The 23,411-nt window shown below is 40.0% G+C and overlaps 5 protein-coding genes across 6 annotated transcripts in view; 4 read left to right on the top strand and 1 right to left on the bottom strand.

Moving 5' to 3' along the window:
- Positions 1 to 12,653, bottom strand: part of LOC108149895 (7SK snRNA methylphosphate capping enzyme bin3) — a 48,485-nt gene extending 35,832 nt beyond the window's left edge. The window contains exon 1 of the mRNA XM_041709904.1: positions 12,558 to 12,653. The gene's annotated coding sequence lies outside the window, so the exon portion shown is untranslated. The remainder of the gene's footprint in view (positions 1 to 12,557) is intronic.
- LOC121467701 lies at positions 2,900 to 3,507 on the top strand. The gene has a single exon (XM_041709905.1). It carries the CDS (start codon positions 3,109 to 3,111, stop codon positions 3,472 to 3,474), a length of 366 nt encoding a protein of 121 aa, XP_041565839.1. The 5' UTR covers positions 2,900 to 3,108; the 3' UTR covers positions 3,475 to 3,507.
- On the top strand, positions 3,508 to 4,035 carry LOC121467702. The gene has a single exon (XM_041709906.1). It carries the CDS (start codon positions 3,606 to 3,608, stop codon positions 3,936 to 3,938), a length of 333 nt encoding a protein of 110 aa, XP_041565840.1. The 5' UTR covers positions 3,508 to 3,605; the 3' UTR covers positions 3,939 to 4,035.
- A 624-nt stretch (positions 12,654 to 13,277) lies between the features above and the next one.
- On the top strand, positions 13,278 to 17,818 carry LOC108135963 (tetratricopeptide repeat protein 7B). 2 transcript variants are annotated; one of them, XM_017256919.2, is made up of 9 exons: positions 13,278 to 13,514; positions 13,590 to 13,872; positions 13,988 to 14,099; positions 14,159 to 15,092; positions 15,148 to 15,696; positions 16,486 to 16,583; positions 16,650 to 16,763; positions 16,935 to 17,131; positions 17,194 to 17,818. In XM_017256919.2, exons 1-9 carry the CDS (start codon positions 13,382 to 13,384, stop codon positions 17,324 to 17,326), a joined length of 2,553 nt encoding a protein of 850 aa, XP_017112408.1. In that variant the 5' UTR covers positions 13,278 to 13,381; the 3' UTR covers positions 17,327 to 17,818. The 2 variants fall into 2 exon arrangements, with proteins under 2 accessions (XP_017112408.1, XP_017112406.1); XM_017256917.2 differs by having other exon boundaries at positions 16,456 to 16,583.
- A 481-nt stretch (positions 17,819 to 18,299) lies between these two features.
- LOC108135957 (trichohyalin) lies at positions 18,300 to 20,783 on the top strand. Its single transcript, XM_017256907.2, has 2 exons — positions 18,300 to 18,978; positions 19,726 to 20,783. The coding sequence occupies exons 1-2, from the start codon at positions 18,445 to 18,447 to the stop codon at positions 20,737 to 20,739; spliced, it is 1,548 nt and encodes a 515-aa protein (XP_017112396.1). The 5' UTR covers positions 18,300 to 18,444; the 3' UTR covers positions 20,740 to 20,783.
- Positions 20,784 to 23,411: the final 2,628 nt, after the last annotated feature.

Below are 23,411 nucleotides of genomic sequence, written 5' to 3'. Positions count from 1 at the left end.
TAAAATCAGTCGTTAGGAAAGCTCGACAATAACGAGCGTACAATAATGGTCATATTATTAGTACAGTTATGTTACAGTCGTTGTCAACTTATTGGAAACAAGAGTACTTTATTAATAATCATAGATAAGTTCCGTGTATCATGAACCAAAGTTTTTAGTTTTAGAACTACATAACTAAAAAAAAACACTAACAGGATCTTAACACATAAGCAGGTTAAGCACGCTGTCATTTAATGACGAGAACTGCGGAGGATAAATAGGCATGCCACAAATGTACATTGTACACACATATGTATGTATGTATGTATCGACGTACATATGAATAAGTGTTTGCTTTTATCAATGTACATTTTTTTTTTATTTATTCGAGTCGAAAAAGATGTTAAAGCTCAGGAAGGTTGAAAATGTTTTGCATTTATGTACATACATACATATATTCGTATTTTGAATAGCCACGCAGCTTTTCATTCAGCTTTTCCTCAGTTGCTTCACTTTGCTTTGTTTTCCTCAACTTACTTTATCTTGGGTATTGCCAAAACGTATGTATAAATCTCTAAATTTCTAAAATTTCAGCAAGTTTAATTTGAATGGAACAGCTGGCCGAATTTCAGTGTATTTCTGCTGAATTTTTAGCCATTTAGAGATTCAGACGTTTGGGGAATACCCAAATTGTTTTCATTTCGCGTCGTTCGCCTTTCTTTTTAATATCTACCAAGTATTGTTTTTGTTGTCGCGCCGCGTCTTCATGAATTATGCCGGGAAATGTTGTTGGTGACGTTTGAAATGAATTGAAAAACTTAAAGAAAACTGATAGGAAAAGCGTAATATTAATTGTATTAATTGTTGTTCAAAATCGGTATATTGTTGTATTAAATAATATTTAATTTTTGAAACATTTCCAAAAAATTTTATCTTAGGCCTGCCGAAGTTTCCTTCCTTTCTTGTTACTTCCTTATACCAGTTTTCTAGCCGTTTTATGTTTTTGAGGCTACTTCAACAGCTTCTAAGGGAATGAAAAAAGTTTTTTAACAGGTTTTCCAATAATGGGTGAAAAAAAAAACAAGTTACAATGTTCCAAAACAATCAAAGCTTTAGCAATCCTTTTGTCAAGGTCGAAGGTTTAGTTTTTTTTTTTTGTATTAGAATAATCAAAAAAATAATTGCCTGCCGCCATTTAAAACTTCTTAAGTATACTTAAAAACAACCAGTGTAAGTAAATTCAACTTAGTAATTATGGAAGTTTTCGTTACTTATTTTCATTATATATTGTAAAAGTAGAAGAAAAAAGCAGAATTAAGGCAAGGACAAGTGGGTAAAAGTTAAGAAGGAGCAATTGGCAATCGGTACAATTCGCATCAAAAACGAGGGAAATATACATACATATATTGTTCAATGAAAAACGAAAAAGTTTTCAACTTGAAATATGAGACGAGTCGGCGGAGCAAGTACAAGGTAAAACTGAAAAGTTGGCTTTTGTACCACTTTGTATATTTCTTTGTGCTGAGCCAGCATTTTTTTAAAGTGAAGTGTTAGTCTCGATATCAGAGATATTGGCATAAAGCGAGGAAGTAACCGTGGACAAGCATAAATTTAGTTCGTCTCGCTCATCTTTTTTCTGTTTAGTTTTACTTGATTTATGACTACAGTGTGCCCGTAGTAAGATATTTTTGCTATAGCACAAATGCCCTCACACAAATACACCACAAAGCTGGATACTAGACAAAAAACATGGCCCGACTATAAGATACCTCTTTCTCACTGCAATGTTAAAGAATATGTGAGTTCTGTTTAAGTCAAAATCGTTTTATTGACAAAGAACTGTCAAACATTTAATTTACGTTAATATGTGAAAAAATTTACTGAAATCTTTTTTTCAAACTGTTTTGCGGACAGACGGACTTGGCTGTTGATGATAATCATGCAAATACCCTAAGAATTCAACGAATAACAGGTATTAGAAACACACACAGATGGAGCGACAGAAATCGAACTTTATTGATAGCCGCGTTGTGGCAATAAAAAAAAATGGGGGTGGCAACAGGCGTGGCAGCGGGAGATGCTGACAGAAATGTTTGTGGGCGTATTTTTATACCCGTTACTCGTAGAGTAAATAGGATATATTGTATTCGTTGGAAAGTATGTAACACGTAGAAGAAAGCGTTTCCGTCCTTATAAAATATATATATTATTGGTCAGGATCAAACCGAGTTGATCTAGCCTTGTAGGGGAAATACTCAGTTCGAAGTTTGTTGGCTCAGTAACGGATATCTAATAGTCGGGGAACTAGACTAGCGTTCTCTCTTGTTGATTTTGAGTTTGTGTGATATGAATGCAATAGAAAAATGTATGCCATGCTTATGCTTCGCACTTGTTTATGGCCAAGAAACTGACAAAAGCAGATGAAGAAAAATATTAAGTGGCCGAGAGAGAAGTTAGGGTGAGGATAAGCAGTACGTCCAAAACCCAGTCGTTTCTTAAACAGCAAAGCCATAAAAGTTGTCCAGCCTTGACACGGCTTTTAATAAAATACAATAAGAAAGTTACTATTATTAAAAATAAATAAATTCATTATCATATAAAAAAACGTTTTTTTTTTCTATTTATTCTATTATTAATTTCTTTGTATGTTTTCAACATTTAAGATTTGAAATTTCTGGATTCCACTCATGTTTTTCCACCTACTTATAAGTATCATGGCCAATATTTCATCATACACAGGGTTTCTTTTTTTATGGTTTATCAGCCTGCCTGCTGGTAATTCCTGAGGTTAAATGACAATGATAGAGTGAAACGAAAAAACATGTTAAAAGAAATGCTCCCTTTTTATAAGTACATGTACCTATGGGTGTACATACATATGAGAAGAAAAAGATATGACTAGATGTAAGAAAGCAAGAATATATGTATGTGTCGTAGAATGATTAATTTGCCCACTGTATATGTGTGGCATAGAATGGTTAGTTTGACCATTGTGCATGCATGTACAGTTTGAGTGGCGACACGATGTCGCTAACGGTGGTTTTCAGAACGCGCAACAGCTAAGGAAAAGAGACATCCTCTGCTGTTGAGTAAGGTCTGTTCGTAGGGGCGTAGAAAAGAGATAGCATTATGATCTGCAAAACTTGTGAAATAACTTGGAATGTGCGTAGTGAGTTCAGTTACGATCACGCCACTGAAACGAACAGAACTTGCTGCGTCCGAAAAATGGAAATAAATGAGCCATCTCCGACATCAGAAGTGGGATCTGCTTTGCCTACTGATCCACATTTGTTAGCATTGGAACTGCAAAATCGCAACCTGATGGAAATAATTAAAAACATGCAGACTCCAAAGGCGCCGCAATCCGATGGTAAAGCTTCGCACATTACCTTACCAAAATTTAACCCTGACGTGGCTGGAGTGGAGCCCTCACTTGGTGCAGCACGGTGGACCTTATATTTGCTGATAACGATCTCCAAGGTAGCAATCTGGTGATAGCACTAAGTAAAGCACTAGAAGGCACCGCATCACAGTGGCTTTCACAAATATGCTTTGCCGGCATCACTTGGGAGCAGTTCAGGGAACTGTTTCTTCAGCGTTTTGTTGGAATTGAAACCTCTGCTGGCATGGTTCTCAATGTATTGAAGGGTCGACCGAAACCAGAAGAAGGCTTTGCTGAATACGGCAGCCGGATTGTCACGATGCTTATGTCTAAATGGAAAGCCAAGGATTTAGAAGAAATAGCTGTGTCCGTAACTTTGGCTCACATGGCTCAAGTTGACAGCAAGTTGGCGCGCTGGATTTTTACCACCAATGTAAAAACTCGCAATGAGCTACAACAACAGTTGCAGGCACACTCCTTCATGAAGCGTAGCATAGAAGACGATGCAACTGGCTCGGATCGCAAAAAGTTCAAATCTCCGTCCCTGGTGAAATGCAACTACTGCGGTTGGGCATAAATATGCCGAATGTCGGGCACGTTTGCAGCAGGGCCAGAGTAAAGGCAAAACCTACAGCGGCACAAATACGACGGGTGTGAAAGATCGATCTGGTGTCAAATGCTTCAAATGTGGCGAAATTGGGCACTTTGCATCCGCATGTCCTAAAGTCCGATCAGGTGGATGCGAAAGAATTTTTGAGAAGCGAGTGGATATCTGCGCAGTAGCTCCACCCTCTGGAACAATAAAGGCATCCGGTGAGTCTGTTCCATTTTGTTTCGATTCCGGTGCAGAATGCTCACTGGTCAAGGAAAGTGTCGCCCATAAATTTAAAGGGAAAAGAGTTAATAATGTTGTAAAACTCAATGGCATAAGTAACGATGCAATTTATAGCGCTCAACAAGTTTTATGCAAAATAAATATTGAACAATACTGTTTTGAGATTTTGTTACACGTAATTTTAGACAAGTATTTGAAATTCGATGTGTTAGTTGGTCGAGAGATTCTTAGCCAAGGCTTTGGCGTGATGATAGACGCTGATAAATTTCAAATTTATAAAACGAAAATGATAAATAAGGTGACTTTAATTGATTACGAGGATATTATAAGTTCTGATACAGATTTAGTTGATTCCGATAAAATTGTCTTAACAAATATCCTAAAATGCTACTCTGACTGGTTTATTAGTGGAATACCAAAAACTCGAGTCTCGACAGGGCTGTTGGAAATTAAGTTAATAGATCCACAAAAGACAGTGCAACGACGTCCCTATAGGCTTGGCGAGGAAGAGAAAAACCTGGTGCGTTGTAAAATCGATGAGTTGTTAAAAGCAAATATTATCCGTCCAAGTTGCTCACCTTTCGCCAGCCCAATGATGTTAGTGAAAAAGAAAAATGGCACTGATCGTCTTTGTGTGGACTACAGGATGTTAAATGATAATACCATTGCTGATAGGTATCCATTGCCTCTTATCGCAGACCAAATTGCCCGGCTTCGCGGTGCAAAATATTTCTCGTGCTTAGATATGGCTAGTGGTTTTTACCAAATTCCAGTACACGAAAATTCAATTGAACGAACCGCGTTTGTGACTCCAGAGGGCCAGTACGGGTTTTTGACCATGCCTTTTGGCTTGAAAAATGCACCTTCTGTTTTTCAGAGGGCCATAACAAGAGCATTGGGATCACTGGCACACTCATGCGCTGTCGTTTACATTGATGACGTGTTGGTTATAGCCGAAACTAAAGAAGAAGGATTAGAACGGTTGCGTATTGTATTAGAAGCATTGAGTAAAGCGGGATTTTCATTTAACATAACCAAGTGCTCCTTTCTTAAAACTCGCATAGAATACCTAGGTTTTGAGATAAGTAACGGAGAAATTAGTCCAAACGCACGTAAAGTAAAAGCATTGTTAGATTTACCGCCTCCACAATCTGTGTCGCAATTACGACAATTCATAGGATTGGCTTCGTATTTTAGACAGTTCGTTCCAAAATTCTCGGAAACGCTTAAGCCTTTGTATCAACTCACATCAAAGAAAAATTCTGATTTTTCTTGGCAACAGCAACATGAGCAAATAAGGACTAAAATTATAACAGTTTTGACGCAGGCACCTGTGTTGACTATATTCGACCCGAAACATGCAATAGAATTGCACACCGATGCAAGTTCGATTGGCTATGGTGCTATATTGTTGCATAAAATTAACGAGAAACCCCATGTGGTAGAATATTATAGTAAATGCACATCCCCTGCCGAGTCGAAATATCATTCGTACGAGTTAGAAACGCTAGCAGTAGTCAATGGTATCAAACACTTCCGTCACTACTTGCAGGGACGTAAATTTGTCGTATATACGGACTGTAATTCCTTAAAGGCTAGTCGCACAAAGCTAGACTTAACGCCGAGGGTACATAGGTGGTGGGCATTTTTACAATCGTTTGACTTTAACATAGAATACAGGAAGGGTGATCGTATGGCGCATGTAGATTGTTTATCTCGGAATCCAGTGCCCGATAAAAATAATGGTCAAAATAAAATTCCAGAAAAACGCATTAATTTAACCGAGGTAACTGACAACTGGTTGATTTCTGAACAACAACGTGACCCTGAGGTAGCAGATACATTAGCTAAGTTCAAAAATAACGAATTGCCAGAGCATTTATTAAAAACCTATGAATTAAGGAAAGGAGTTTTATATAGAAAGATACAACGAAATGGCAGGACTAAATGTTTGCCTGTAATCCCTAGGGCATTTAGATGGGCAGTGATTAATCATGTTCATGAATCCATCATGCATCTAGGTTGGGAGAAAACATTGGATAAAGTCTATGGATTTTACTGGTTTGAAAATATGTCAAAGTACGTTCGTAGATTTGTTGAAAATTGCATTACTTGCAAATTAGCTAAGCCACCAGTTGGAAAAATTCAATCTGAATTGCATTCGATTCCTAAGGTAGACATCCCGTGGCACACAGTGCATATTGATATAACAGGAAAGATGAGTGGAAAGAATGACCTAAAGGAGTACGTAATTGTCTTAGTAGATGCGTTCACGAAATTTGTTTACTTACATCACACCTTAAATATTGATACTGAATGTTCAATCAAAGCTGTTAAGGCCGTCGTGTGTTTGTTTGGTGCGCCTACACGCATTATAGTGGATCAGGGCCGCAATTTTGCAAGCTCAGGATTCCGTGAATTTTGTTCCTCCCAAAAGATTGAGCTACACTTAATTGCTACAGGCGCGAGTAGGGCAAACGGCCAGGTAGAGCGTATAATGAGCACGCTTAAGAGTATGTTGACAGCAGTCGAAACCAGTCAGAGGTCGTGGCAAGATGCTCTAACCGAAGTACAATTGGCAATTAATTGTACCACCAATCGAGTCACAAAGTTTAGTCCATTAGAAATGCTTATTGGTAGAGAATCTAGACCTCTTTGTTTGTTACCAATAGGTGAAGAAGAGGATAATTTAATTGATAGAGAGTCTATAAGAAAACAAGCCAAGGAAAATATGGAGGCTAATGCTCGTTATGATAAACATAGATATGATAAGAATAAAGCAAAGATAATAAAATATAATGTGGGAGACCATGTTTTAATAAAAAACGAAGAGCGTCACCAAACTAAGCTTGATCCGAAATTTAAAGGTCCGTTCGAAATAATCGAACAACTAGATGGCGATAGATATGTTTTAAAGTCTTTAACAAGCAAAAGAACTTATAAGTATGCACATGAGTTTTTGAGGGCATTGCCCAATAGAGAATTAAGTAAAGAAATTGATGAAGAACTAGATGACTCAAGAGGAGATGCATCTGACTCTGAAATGAGAAATAGAGATAAAGATGGCACAGCAGTTGCCTTGGAATCCCAAGAGGGGATATAGAGACCGCACCATAACAGATGGAATTGTTATGGCGGGGGTCAATCGACCGCACCATAACAGATGGAATTGTTATGGCGGGGGTCAATCGACCGCACCATAACAGATGGAATTGTTATGGCGGGGGTCAATCGATCGCACCATAGTAGAAGGACTTACTGTGGCGGGGGTCAGTGTTGATAGCACCATGACAGAAGGACTTGTTATGGCTAAAATCAGTTAGAATAACTACACAACATAATGGAATTACAGAAAAGAAGAATTGTTAAGTTTGACTTAAGACAAAATGTTATGAAAACGTCTAAGTGATGTCATTGTAAAACCAATTTGATTGTTTGGTATAAAAGTTGAAACTTTATATAAATAAAAGTTAATGAATTAAATGGTAAATAACATTTGACGATAATTGAGAAAATCCTAGATCAAACACACGAGGACGTGTGATTTGTCAGGAAGGCCGTGTCGTAGAATGATTAATTTGCCCACTGTATATGTGTGGCATAGAATGGTTAGTTTGACCATTGTGCATGCATGTACAGTTTGAGTGGCGACACGATGTCGCTAACGGTGGTTTTCAGAACGCGCAACAGCTAAGGAAAAGAGACATCCTCTGCTGTTGAGTAAGGTCTGTTCGTAGGGGCGTAGAAAAGAGATAGCATTATGATCTGCAAAACTTGTGAAATAACTTGGAATGTGCGTAGTGAGTTCAGTTACGATCACGCCACTGAAACGAACAGAACTTGCTGCGTCCGAAAAATGGAAATAAATGAGCCATCTCCGACATACAGTGACGAACTTAATTATTGGCACAGTTGGCATGTCTGACTTTAACATTGCTTTTCTCCACTAAAAACTAAGATATAAATTTAAAATAAATTTTATTCATATATATCGATATTCTTACAACAAAGCAAACTTTATTTCATTCTTGTATCACATTTCTAGTAATTATAAAAATTAAAATTATAAAAAAACACCAGATTTTCGTTGAACAAAATTATTGGCACACTTAGCCAAAAATGATAAAAATAAACATAAAAAATCGTTTTAAAATTAAAATTAGTATTTTGTGGCTAAGCCCTTATGCTTAACGACTGCCTCCAATCGCCTGAACATCGAAGAAACTAAGTTTTGGGTAGTTTCTGAACCAATATTGTGCCACTCCTCTACCAGTGCCACCTTCAGCTGGGCCTTCGTGGATATAGCTCGTTTTTTTACCCGTCGATCCAATTCTTCCCAAAAATGTTCGATAGGGTTTAGATCTGGAGACTGGGGCGGATGCGGCAAAGTATGTTTTACATGATGTGCGAGCCACATACGGGCATCATGAGCCGTATGCTTTGGGTCATTGTCGTGTTGAAAAGTGAATGTGGCTGGTAAGTTCAACTTTTCGGCACTTTTTTTTAGTTTTCTGTTAAGGATATCTAAATAATACTTTTTGTTCATGATTCCTTAAATAAATTCCAGTTCGCCGACACCAGCGGCGGACATGCAGCCCCACACCATAACGCCTCCACCACCATGTTTCACAGACATAGCAAGGTTCTCTTTACGGAGTTCCGTATTGGGCTTTCTCCAAACAGTTTGGCGGCCATCAGATTGAAAAATGTTGAATTTACTTTCATCGGAGAAGATGACATGGTTCCAAAAGTCTGTTGGCTTACTCAAATGTTCTTTTGCAAAGGCCAAACGCTTCTGCTGGTTGACTTTTGAAATAAGTGATTTTCTTCTTGCAACGCGGCTTTTGTAGTTAGCTTCGTGCAGTGTCCTCTGAACCGTAATAGGGTGAATATCTTTTCCAAATTCATTTTTAACTTCAGCTGCAATCTTTGTTGAAGAGATTTTTGGGTTCACCTTCACCTTCCTGATAATCCTGGCCTGTTCCCGGTTAGTCAAAGCTTTGGGTCGACCAGTATGCTTAGCACTCTCCAACGGTGAGGCTCCTTTAAAACGCTGGACAATGCTTCGAATGGTAAAACGGCTTCTATCCATCATTTCCCCAATCTCAGCATATGATTTGCCTTGATTATGCAAATATAAAATTATTTTCCGTTGAGATTCAGTGGTTTCCTTTTGTTTGCCGCTCATTTTAATAAAATTTGATCAATTTTGTTTAAGAATAAGGCACTGCGTGGTTTTTAGCTTGAAAATGTATAGCCACGCAATTCCGAAAATAAAGATAACGAGACTTTTGAAGAAAAATGTAGCCAGATCGATGATATTTCGACAAAATAGTTCACTATTACCTAAGTGTGCCAATAATTTTGTTCAACGAAAATCAGGCGTTTTTTTATAATTTTAATTTTTATAATTACTAGAAATGTGATACAAGAATGAAATAAAGTTTGCTTTGTTGTAAATTTATCGATATATAAGAATAAAATTTATTTTAAATTTATATCTTAGTTTTTAGTGGAGAAAAGCAATGTTAAAGTCAGACATGCCAACTGTGCCAATAATTAAGTTCGTCACTGTATGTATTTAACTTAAGAATGAAACTGCGCTTGGATGAAAGAGTTACGTGCCAAAGCTAACAAAAACGGATTACATATAAATGTACGTGTGACTTAAAGTCAAATCAAAAAGTAATGTCAAGACAATGAGACATGACGCAGTCAGATCAAGTAATTTTTGAAAATTACTTTAGGTCAAAGTTTTGGGTTTGCGAAACACTAATATCACAATCACTTATATGCAGAAATCGCGGAGTTAATTTAAGTCAGTTAAAGAGTATTTTATTTTAGCCCAATATGAGAAAACGATGAATACGTTTTGGAAAACATTTATGTACAAAGACTGTATAAAAATTTTTATGTATTTGTTCTATTTCTTAAGTTATTGACACCCTCTGTATTTGTTAGTTCAATGCTTCGAGGGAGCACTATATACAAATTGGGACTTCAATGAGGTCAAAAATCCCTACCAAATGCACACAGCCATTGTACTGTAGGCTAAAGGTACTGCAAAGGAGCTCAAAGCGCCGCCAACGGCAAAGGAGGCGAAGGAAAAGAGCGCGATAACGAGGACGAGGACAAAGTGAATCTTTGAATATGACGTCGCAAAAAAAAGAGTGCGGTTCGTAATAAGGAGACGTAAATGAAACGAGAGGAGAAAGGGGAGAGCGACCAAATTTAGACAAAAGGGGAAGCGGGTCACTCTTTGCCAAAAAGCAACAATAAACATAAGCAAGGTGAAAAATACAAAGGCAGAGCGGAAAAATAAAACTAAAACAATAAGGGGGGAGGCATAAAAAGTGGGCACACTTTGAACGAATTTACAAATAACGCAAAGCAGAAAAGAGGCAATAACAGCAAAAGCTAGCAAGCAGCCAAACAACAACAAAGAGTACAATGTTAAATGTGGCCTCTGGAATTTTGTTTCGTTGCCAAATTGTTTCGCCCAAAGAGAGAGGAAAAGCAAGATTCGCGGCGAGCAGCAACTCCAACTGTTTAAATTTTCAAGCATTTTTATTTTGTATTTTTCTTGCCATTATGCGTGAGTCTTGACAGGCACAGAAGCACACAGAAAAAAACAAACCTCAATATCAAATTGAAATGCGTATGTCAGACTAGATCTTTATTTGGTTGGCTCATGAGGCAATGATTGTGTTAAAATTATATTATTATATTTTTGTTTGTCAAATTCTTAAATTATCATAATTGCATTTTAATTTTCTTTTTGTGTAGAGTCGACTACTTATCAAAAAGTCTTTTTTGCCCCAATTCCTCACTGCATCACCTTCCTCTCTTCTATTCGTGTTTCTAGAGACTTTACTTGCTCTTGGAGTACCGTTACGCTTAATCGCCATGAGTATGTGTGCATTTGACGCGGTTGCGTCTCTCGTCACTATCCGCCGTCCTCTCGTCTGGTCTCTCACACCACCCCTTATATTACCACCCAGCAGCCACCTGCTGGTCATGCACAACAACTAAATCGAACAGTGGGTCCGAATGTTATGCGTAGAATCGAAAATGTTAGTCTGAAAGTCGTAAACGATACATCTGTATACATACATATTTATACAATCTCAATGATGTACAGATAACGAAAACTGTGGATATCTTTACAAAAGTCAAAAGGAATATTTAAGCTAATTCAAATAATTATTATTGCAATATTGCATTTACACGAAACAGCAGTTAATATAAAACATTTTGGTCGCTCTCATTTTTTCTTACGTTTATTTATTTATGACAAGCGTTACAAAAATTGCTAACAAACAAAACAATAAAATTTTGACTAACTCTACATATATAATATCCCAAAGTCTATTAAGAAAAAATGCATTTACTGATAGTTTTTAATAAAGCCCACCGTGCGATTCTGTGAGACCCTTTTTTCTCGGCTCCCACTTCCACTATCCATTTCCCACTTATTCGCAACCAGCACTTGCCTTGTAATTATTGTCATTACGTCATACGCAGGCAGAAACGCGACGCCGCACTGCAAGCCCACTTACTCGTCCCCCTTCCCAATCTGCCTCCCACGCTCCACCATTAGCCCCTTCAGTCGGGCGCCCTCTGGGGTTTTGTTTTGATTCGCCTTGGCTTTTAATTTGGCGCGTCGCTGGTGCGCTTAAAAGAATTCCGTCGCTGTCCCATTTTCTGAAAATGCGATAGGGGAGAACTGTAGAGATTCTCTCTGCGGGAAAAGAGAGGGGCCGACAATAAATAAAGAAGAGAAAGAGCCAGAAACCGAAACCGGGCATCTATGATGGCTCTTTCGCGCTTATTTTAATGTGCATTTAAATGTTTGCTTTACGTAATAATTTGTTATTTTATTGTTGGTACATGCCATGAATCGCTAATGGGACGCCCATTTCGCAGAGTTTTGACAAGCAACAAATAAATAAAAGCCCAGCAAAAAATAGAAGCCTGGCAATTAACTTTGACATCTGACGAGCACGCGATAAAAGTTATAGATGACAAAGCGGCAAGTGGGCGGAAGAGGCGGGGCTGGGCAAACAAATTTGATTGCTTAAATGACGCGTGAAATTGGCATCGAAACTTCAATTGAACTTGAGGATAAGAGATCGAGTTGCACTCCAAAAAATAACACACCTTGAAATCACTTTTACTTTTATTCATTTTCTACCTGGGCTTTATCCGTCCCTTGCTTTCGTGGGTATGTGCGCAAAAACAACAACAGAAACCTCTAAACAGCTGAGCGTCCGTCGCACACACATACAAAGTCACACGTGCTGTGCTTTTAGTCAAATTAATACAAAAAAAGGTATACGCACAAAAGCCGGAATGACTTACCTTCCCACAATAATTTCCCAGCAGATTCTTCAAACTCTTTTCGGCGAATTGAGCTTTATTTTCACAGTATAGGGCACTCTTATTTTATTTATTTTCTTTAGTTAAGTACGATTTTAAAGAATTTTGTCGCAAAACGCCGCGTAAGTATATAGTTTTTCGAGTCGACGCGGAGAAAACTAGCAAATATTTTAGAGGTGGAAACATCGATTCTAACTTTGATGTCATCGATGTTTTCAAAACATCGGTAATAATGATTGGCAAGGCTTTCATCTCTAACGAGAATCGAAACAAAATGGTTGTCCTTCAACAAAAGGAAACAAATTTCCAAAACTTAAGCAAAACAAAAGCTTGTTAAATTCCTTGGTATATTTTTAAATCTTGTTTTAGTTCCACATATAATTGGAGTTCAAACTCGAAGTAATTTTTAGCGTTGGTTATCTTAATTATAACACACGTTCTTAACTTTTTCATCACGTCTTGTTGCGCCCGGATTACAGTTTTTATTTGACAAGACCGGACTTAAATAAAATAAGCTAGAAATGCTCTAATTACTAATTTATCTGTGCCACCACTGATTCACAAATCTGTTAGCAGCACCCTGTTAACATAACTATCGATAACAGTGCCTGTCGATAGCAGCTGCCATATGTGACGAAGAGGAAGAGCGAAGAAAACACGAAAAACTCCAATGTTTGTGAAATAATTCGATTAGCGTTCAACGAGAATGCTGTAAGCGCAGAGAGGGAGCCAAAGGACACACATTCCCACTCCCCAGGAATCACAGAGTTTGACGAACCCAGGAAACACAACTGTCCGGTGGTCTCATGGCCAACAGGAACATGCGTAACACGAACACCACAAAAGTGGAGGCTCTGATCGAGAGCTGCCGCAGCGAGGGCAAGTGGCAGCGGGTAATCGAGCTGACGGATGAACTGAAGACCGGGTCGCCGCACAATGGTGAGTAAGCTGGAGCGGATTGGTTTGATGACACTACGCCTGCCTGCAATAATTCCCCTCTCTTCCCCGGACTAGAGTGCCTGGCCAACTTTTTGGTGGGCGAGGCTCGGCTGGAGAACTACCTGGAAGACAATGCTCCTGCCGCCGACTCCAATTTCGGGCGCGCCAAGTCCGGCCTGGCCGAGGCTCGACGCTTCCTCCACTTGGCCCTTGGCGAAAGCGGCCAGAAGGCGGGCATTGCCCTGGACGCTTACCTGTTGCTGGCCAAGCTGTGCTTCGCCTGCGGCGAGTACGAGCAGAGCCTGGACAACTTCGTAAAGGCCGAGCTCAACACGCTGGCCGAGAAGGAGCTGACTCTGTAAGTTACGTGCAAGCTTAAACAGATTTTAAGTTAGCTACATACGTAGAAATCTGTTTTCTCGGAGAGATTTCTGTGACATTATTTTACTAATAATAAATATAATCTTTAATAGGCGTAGTTTGAAGATCCTGGCCGAGTCGTATGCCATCAAAGGACTGTGTCTGGAGCAGCAGACTTCGAAGCCGTCGTCAAAGTTCAAGAAGGCCGAAAAGGACACGGAGATGGTAGATTCTAGATGCATTCTCAAAAGCAGCCCTAAACTAACTTTGAATCTTACCCACAGATCAGCTGCTTTGAGCGGGCTACGGATCTGGGATTGCTTTATCTGCAGGAATATGACATCGTGAGTGGAAGCAGCAGTTCCAACAACTCGACTGCTGGCTCCACGCTCAATGTGAACGCGAGTGTGCAGCCGTCAAGCAGCAGCTTCGCTATCAGCAGCACCATACCGGCAAGCGGCCCGAGCGGCCTTGAAGTGAACCGTCGGATGGGCGCAATTCTGGAAACGGCCCTACAACGGGCACCAATAGTGCTTATCAAGACGGAAAAGCTTCAGGAGGCCGTCGAGCGATACCGCATCATGTTAAACGCCATCGAGACGCGAGCCACCCAATCGCTGCGTCTCACGCTCGCTCGCCAGCTGGCCGAAGTGCTCCTAAGGGGTGTGTCCGGTACGGTCTACACCCCGCCCTTCACCGGGAAATCGGGCGGTGGAACGCTGCGAGGTGGTGCCTCCAAGAAGCTCTGGAAACCGCGAAAATACGCATCCCGGCAGCAGTTCAATCCGCGAAACCAACAGGAGGAGGTTATACTGCTGCTGCTCATTGCCGAGGCTCTGGCTGTGAGGGATACGGTTCTATCGCAGAGCCCCGAGTTCCGTCAGGCCCGTCAGCATGCTATGGGTAACGTCACGGCTGTCTATGATCTCCTCACACTGGCCACTGTGCGCTGGGGCCTCGTGCAGCTGCTGAACGAGTCCTTCGAAAAGGCACTGAAATTCAGCTTTGGCGAACAGCATGTGTGGCGGCAATACGGACTGAGTCTAATGGCAGCCGAGAAGCACTCGCACGCACTGAGAGTTCTGCAAGAATCAATGAAGCTGACGCCTGGCGATCCGCTGCCTTGTTTGCTGGCCTCGCGCCTCTGCTACGAAAGTCTGGAAACGGTTAAGCAGGGTCTGGATTACGCTCAACAAGCGCTTAAGCGCGAAGTGAAGGGTGAGTTTGCATTAACTTTAATTTAGTTATCCATTTCAATTTCGTTCAATTGCAGGCCTGCGACCATCGCGCAGTCAACTCTTTGTTGGCATCGGCCATCAGCAGCTGGCCATACAGTCAAATCTAAAGAGCGAGCGGGATGCGTGTCACAAGATGGCTCTGGACGCACTGGAGCGGGCTGTACAGCTGGACGGGAACGATCATTTGGCCGAGTACTATCTGTCGTTGCAGTATGCGCTTTTGGGACAGCTGGCCGAGGCATTGACCCACATCCGTTTCGCACTGGCGCTGCGCATGGAGCACGCTCCTTGCCTACACCTGTTCGCCCTGCTGCTGACAGCATCGCGGCGTCCGCGAGAGGCACTGGGAGTGGTGGAGGATGCTCTGCACGAGTTTCCCGATAATCTACAGCTACTGCACGTTAAGTCACATCTGCAGCTTCACCTGGAGGACGCAGAGACGGCGCTGAGCACTGTGCAGCACATGCTGGCCGTGTGGCGGGACGTTTACGAGGCCCAGTTGGCGGGGGAGGAGGAGAAACACTCCGATACCAAGAGCGGCGTTCACTTGGCACATTCCTCACAGATGTCCGACAAGGATTCGAGTAAGTTTCCGCCAGTTTCCGCCTGCAATTAACTTACTCATATCTCTCTCTCCCTATTAATGTGTATGTTCTATGTATATACATTCGTGTATATACATATATATTAATGTATCCCAACTTCTGCGGAATGTGTGTATTGTGTACATAACAAACCAATCAAATTCGCTTAAATAATTGTAAGTTTTGCTAAGAATATATCCCGGTTTAATGAGCTCCGATCGCATGCATGTTGATCGAGCTTGGTTAACACCGAGATTCGCTTTCATTGAGTTATCCTGGTTTCGTAGCTAATTGCTAATTGCATATCTGCCTGCCATTGCTTGTTTTTCTCCTACGCAGTACTTTATTTATTTTAAAATCAATTTATATGTTTTTTTAATGTGATAATTAATAGATAACAGCAAAGTTCCTAACCTGCATAAAAAATTATAATGCAAAAACTAAGGACATCATCTTAGAGAACAAAAAATGTGATATTTTGTTCTTAGGCCCATTTCTCCTAAGCTTAAGTTAAAGTTTATCAGCTTTTGCAATGAAATGTATATATTATTGAGAACGTTACTCATTGATTTTAGTTCCGTAGCTGTTTGGAAAAATTTGAAGCCAAAATCTTACTTTTTTGGCCCAATTGACAATGCTTTCAGTACTTTAAAATGTTGTCCATTCTTCCTCTACAACTCTTACTCCTTTCCGTTTTTTTGTTCTTCTCATGTAATTTAACTTTTGCCATCGGATTAATATTATTTTTGTGTTTTGAAGATTCCGTATACGCTGCATCCCTGGCTGCAGTCTCACGCGTCGAACAGGCTCTGAGTGAAGCGGCCAGCTCGCTTAGCTCGTTTACCCAGCGACCAGGACCCCGACGACCCTGGATGCTCCAGATTGAGGTGCGTATGTTGATTGTAATTTCTAAATTATATAGAAGTTAATCTGATTTACCATATTCGTTTTAGATCTGGCTACTGCTGGCTGATGTCTATCTGCGCATCGATCAACCCAACGAGGCCCTCAACTGCATACACGAAGCTTCTCAGATATATCCGCTTTCGCATCAGATCATGTTTATGGTACGTTCTTCAATTATGCAAAATACTCGTTGACAACAGAGTGTTGGTTTTTTTTTTTTTTTTTTAATTTTTATATATGTTAAACTCAAACATCTACCAAAATTTGTATCTCACGTTTCCATCTAGGCTTAAAGAATATACTAACTAATTTTATTCTTTATTATTTTGTAGCGCGGTCAGGTGCATGTCTATTTGGAGCAATGGTTTGACGCCAAGCAATGTTTTCTGAATGCTGTGGCCGCCAATCCCAATCATACGGAAGCTTTACGCGCCCTGGGGCAGACTCATTTGATACTGGGCGAGCCTAGACTGGCCGAGAAGATGCTGAAGGATGCGGCTAAGCTGGATCCCAGCTGCCCCAAGATCTGGTAAGCTTTATAAGGGTTTCATTTGGGTTGCAAATCAGGACTCACTGTGTTGAATTTAACAGGTTCGCTTTGGGCAAGGTGATGGAGACCCTGGGCGATTTCCATGCTTCGGCCGACTGCTTTGCCACATCGCTGCAGCTAGAGCCTTCGTGTCCGGTGCTGCCTTTCACTTCAATACCGTTGGTCTTTGAATAGGAACCTTTCTTCGGCTTCCCGTTTGGTTAATTTGTAGCAGATTGAACCTCAACTAACCTCAAAGTGAACAGCAATATTACTTACTATATATATACATACATATATATACTTACAACTTGAAAAGTCCACACTCTTATTAATATCTTACCTTGGTTAATATTAATTGTTGTGTCGCAGTATTAGAACAAAAAGGATTTAAATATTGTATATGCGTGCGTGTGCTTGTAAATTATTAGCTAGCAATTGTTTAAAAGTTGATATGTATAAAAACTAATGAAAAACGTCCCGACCTACATCTTCAGGCGATGTTGAATGCGATATAATATTAAAAAATGTATTTCTTCCCTTGCTCCAACACTTAAACTTGTTCAGGTTGGAGCTGGTTTGGTTAACTTATTTCTTTTAGTCCCTGGAATGTTAATTATTGCATAAATATTTGATTGATATATAGATAAATTTTACTTTAAATTAAATAAAAAACTTCACCAACTATGACTCTTTATACTTAGCAATCGGGCATTACGGCAGTTATTTATTTTCTATTGTTTATTATCGCCAACCTTTCATTCATTCATTTCAAAATATTGTAATCAAAGTGAAAACATAGATACATGCGTATACGTTTATGTCCAAGAATTGTAAAATAAAAGGAAAAGATTCAAATCCATTAAGCGGTTTGGATGTGCCTACGCTGTGTTCTTTGTAGCCTCTCTGTTTCTAATACTCTTGTGTCCTTGTTTTGTTTTTTATTTGATTGCCCTACCATTTTCCCGAGACCTTTTAACTTCTGCAGAGGCTAAATGAAGGCGATAATTTCCGCATTCTGTGCTAAAGGCCAAAAACAGACCTCTATAACTGCCAAGGAGTTTATTTTGAGTTGGGGTTGCTTTTGGACATGTGGCGTTGCCAAGGACAACAAGCATATGGCCAATCAATGGAAAAATAAACAAGCCAGTCGGAAATGTCGTTGCAGTGCAGGCACAGGAATTTGGGTTGATTACGCCAGGCACAAAAAAAAAAAAGAAAATAGAAAAAATCCCTAGTGATCCAGTTTACAGTTTGACCCCATTGGATTAGGACCACTTATCTTGATGGCTGATTAGTTCCGCCCAAGCACTATGACACCCAAACGAAAGCGTCGCGGACGCAGCGAGTCGAGGGCCAGGAGCAAAGCCAAAGGACAGTCGGAGGCAGAGCATTTGCAACTGCTCGAGGAGCTAGAGTTGGCCGACAGTTGCTGCGAGATCTGCCACTGCGACTGCTACAGTTCCCACAACGGCAGCTCGGTGAGCGGACGGGTCATTCAGCGGCAGGAGAGCCTCAAGGAGCTGCTGCAACTGGACAAGGACATTCAGGCTCTGGAGCAACTGCAGCGCCGGGACAGCAGTGCCAAGAGCAAAAGGAGTGCCAGCAGTCAGGGCCACAGGAGTGCGTCCCGGTCGCCGACGGAGGGGAAGTCCTCCCACAGCAGACGGGGATCTGTCGACTGCCAGAAGAGGTCCAGAGGTACAGAGTCCGGCCGGAGTCGTCGGTCAAAAAGTGCAGGTAGCCACAGGAGTCAGTCCCGGGAGAAGCAGCATCCGCAGAAAGCAGAGCCCATTCCTCTGGAGCGCCGACGACGCGGTGCCCAACGGGATTGCAAGATGCTTCAGGTAAGCTGATAAGAAATACATTTTCGGTACAAACGCATATATTTTTTAATCGACTTCAGAAGAATTCTCGTTTTGATTCTTGACTACTGCAATATGGAGACTTAATAATTCGCAACTTTATATAATGTTTTTCAAATCAGGTTCTAAACATATAAATTACACATGATTTCCATGGTCTTAAGCTAGTTGAAAAATTCTATATTTGCCGAGGATTTTAGTATGCCCAATAAAATCTCATGACATATTAATATATGAGAGGAAGCCAGCGAGCTGACGTTTATTTTGCAACTATTGAAAAAATTAAATATTCTTAAAAACATATATTTTTAGATTTTTATGTGTATAAGTTCAAGCATTGAAAACAGAAAGTAAAACAGTGAAGCTATAACTTTCCGCTGAATTATTCGATCGTCCGATTTTAATAAAATTAAAGCCGTAATTCTGAAATATTAAAACAGTGGTTATAGTTTTTTTTCTTCTTTTCCGATTGTTCCTATGGAAGCTATATGATATAGAAGTACGATCCGGCTCGTACAACTTATACTACCTTCAATAGAAATACAAGTTTCGGGAAAGTTTAATGTAAAACTGAAGGACTTTTTTGCGTAAAAGTGGACGGACAGGGGGACAGACAGACATGGCTGTATATATATACATATATATATTTTATAAGGTATGTGTTTTAAGTGCGCTTCATTGCGTTGCAAACTTAACTTAACTGTACAGCATCCATCTCCATCTGTATAGCAATTTCTGGGTCCCTTGAACGACGCCCCCGCACTTTCCATCGTCGGACGGGCCAAATCCAAGTCGCAGGAGAATCTGGTCAGGGGGCCTAGCCAAACGCAGGCCAAGAAGAGCTCACTGTGCAGCTCGATGGCCAACCTGTGTCTGGCGCCCACGGTGCGGGCCGCCTTCCAGCTGGTGCCCACTCACGACCAGAAGATTCTTAACCGCATGGCGGGTAAGCGGAGCCAGCAGGCCGCCGACAAGGAGACCGCCTGGCTGGCGCGAAAGTTCTGGGAGAACGAGCGACTGGAGCGGCAGCTTCTGCGGGTGGAGCAGCTGGAGGCGTACAAGCAGGCGGTGCACGACAAGCAGTTCCAGGACTTCCTCGTGACCAAAGCACGGCTGCAGTCTCTGGCCGAGCGGGATCTGGCGGAGCTGAAGCGATTGCGCGGAGCCCTCGATGCCAAGGACGCGGCGGCCAAGAAGCGGCTGGAGGCCAGGCGTCTGGAGCGGGATCTCAATCTCTGTCAGCGCCGGTGCGAGGAGTTGCGCCGCAGTGAAGCAGTCACCGTGCAGCAGGAGGAGCAGCACCTGGACGAGACATTGCGCAAGCGCGACATCTGCATGCGACTCACGCAACGACTGCGACGGGCGGATGAGTTGCGTAACCAGCTGTTGGAGGCGTACCTAAAGCGGATGCAGCACGACAACTATCTGGAGCAAGTGCATCACGAGGAGCACTGGCGGGAGCGACAGCAGGAGGAGCGACTGCGCAGGGATCAGCTCCGCGGCGACATCGAGCGCAAGATGCATCAGTCGCAGCGCTTTGTCCAGTGTCGCCAGCGGCGTCAAGATGACCGCTTCCGTACCGCCAAGATCTCGGCCAGTCTGCGGGAGCTGGTCCGCCAGTCGGTCACGCCCGAAGGCGCTGTCAGTGGATCGATGGGTCAGGATACGCCGGCCCTCAACTCGTATGCCCAGCAGCAGCTGCAGCTGGGACGTTTGCTCTTCGATCAATCCTCCAGGGAATGATGCATTCCTCAACGTGGTTATGTAAATACTAAATTGTTTGTTGGTTTTATGTAAATAAACGGATGTGAGAAAATTGGTTGGGGTACTAGTTTGATCTCTGGATATGCAATTTCAATTTACCATTTAGAGGTATGTTAGATCTATTTCATGTATTCCTTTGGTATATTTGACACATTTTGTTATTTTAAGCACAAAACTATTTAATTTTCAGCCAATAAATTAATTTTAGTGGTAGAGATTCCTCAACATATTGATACTACATATCCTATATGATTTGACAGAATTAATAACGTAATTATAGGTATTAAATTACATTTATCAAAACCTTTAAACCTTTTTATCCATTCAATTTAAAACATCAGCAAATATATCATTTTTTTTATCACTACATTATCATTACCTACCGTGTATCTAAAATTAATTTAAAAAAAATGTTTGTATATGTAATACCTAGGTCACTTAAAATATTATTACGTTTATTCAATTAAATTCTTAAGAAACAAAATTTTAAAATGAAATTCGTCCTCATTTATATCACGTTTTTCAGTTCAATTTTTATTTGTTTAATTTACTATTTTTCAGTTCAATTTTTATTTGTTTAATTTACTGTGCATTTGGTGTCGTATGAGTCATCCATCGATCCCAACATATTATTGGAATTTGATAAAAAGATTTGGAGTACAAAGATGTGGCAAACAATAAGCGGACCGTTCATTGAACGGCGATAACAAAGACCTTAAGTCCACAGGGAACCGGGGGAGAAAGTTGGGGTAGAACAAATCTTGGTTTATGTTTATGGAGATGAAGTGAACCCCACCCTGAACCTACTCCAGGAACTCCAGAGCACGTAGGTAGGTAGTGAAGCCCCTGATTAAAGAGCCTTGATTGGGTCACTGTCCGGAGAGCAAAGACTCCTCTTAGCTCCTCCTCCTCGTTCTCCAGCGATCACGTTCCGGATGTGCAAATACTCAGAGTGAGTAGCCAGGAGGTGCACATGCATCCCAACCTGAGACAAGGTTATCGGACTGCCGCCTCAAGTCTGATTCATCGCCGACCTAGGCCAGCGGTCACTTCCTCAGTTCAAGCTTTTCGTCGCTATCAAAGTTAATTAGATTAACACTTTAACGGCTTTCTCGGTTTCAGCAGCTCAAGTGCATAATTGTTGTGGTGGTTTTGTAATTGAAACAAATTTTGTGCAAGCATGGCTTTAGTAGTAATGGTGTTTTTTTTTATGGTCGCAGAGACACTGATGCTGGATGGTGTAAATAATTCGGAATTTATTCTGAATCTTATCTAAATATGTACTACATAGGTATAAACACATACATAAAGTAAAAAAGAATATTTTATTAATAATTTAATAAATTTACTAACTTTAAGAATCAATAAATAATATCTTATTTGCTTAAGCAATATTGGTAACCTCTTATACACTTGATTTTCTAAAAAATAACTTATTTTTGATTTTAATTTGATCTACACTCTGAGTCAACGATTAAGTATGGAATCAATTATGTTTATTGCCTATTAAAAATGATAAAGTTTTTATATAAACCTATTTTGTTTTTACAATGCCTAAATACTATTTACACACTTTAAACTTAAATTTATTTGATTGCCTACTACCGTTATCACTTTAAATGTTTTAAAAGATTCTGAAGAATTTATTATTATCTCTTAATAAATAAAGCTATACATATATATGTGCGAAAAGCCGAGATTTTAATTTTTGAAGGGGTCAGAAGTTTAGGTAATGTATTTTTCAATAGAGAAAATCACAAATATAAGAAACAATATTATAAATATTTTGATTATTTAAAGGAAATTATTGATTTATTTATTAAATTCTAATGACTTTTTAACGGCGGTTTTATTGCCTTAAGCGTCAGGTTATCATAGTCATAAACTACCCTTTTATCCCATTTTGTTGATATATCATTTATATACCTATCTTGTAGAGTTTTTAAGCAGAGAGAACCGAGTCTATGGTTTTATAATATTCTGGAAAATTTTACTTGCGCTTTTTTTTACAATCTTGCTCCAAATCGACCCTTTGTTGGCCTCTATCTGTTAATCGCTTCTACTATTTAATTTATGATTTGTGTACACATTTAAATTTTGTACCCAATAGGTACACAAATATATTCAAACACGCGTGCAAATAGACTGAGCCTTATGGCGATAAGCCCTGAACTGGGTTTCATAAGACCCTGAGATGAATGCTGAACGTGGACAGGGCTCTTTTATTTAATTCCTATACAAGAATGATTTATGAAAAAGAAATCAAAACATTTTGAATATGAATTTCCGTTAAATTTAATTAATAATTTAATTATAAATAAAAACAAGAAAGAAAGCAAACTTCGGCAAGCAAGTTCATATACCCTTGCAGCTATTGCAAGAATTAAACATTTTTGAAAACATTAAAATTATGATTTACTTTCGTATATGTTTAAAAACATTGAAGCTATGATGATTTGCAGCTCAATTATTTGATAGTTATTTTATATATTTTTATTATTTCTAAGGGAGCTATATGATATAGACGTCCGATTTTGATAAAATTTAAACCATAATTCTGAAATATTTAACCATTGCTATATGTCGAAGAACTAAACAAAAAATTAAAAAACAGAAAAGTTATAATTTTTTTCATTTATTTTTCCGATTGT

This window comes from Drosophila elegans, unplaced genomic scaffold (genome assembly GCF_018152505.1).
Source record: "Drosophila elegans isolate 14027-0461.03 unplaced genomic scaffold, ASM1815250v1 contig_520, whole genome shotgun sequence".
NCBI lineage: Eukaryota > Metazoa > Arthropoda > Insecta > Diptera > Drosophilidae > Drosophila > Drosophila elegans.
Note: the sequence above shows the minus strand (reverse complement) of the source record. Positions and strands in the feature narration are given on the sequence as shown.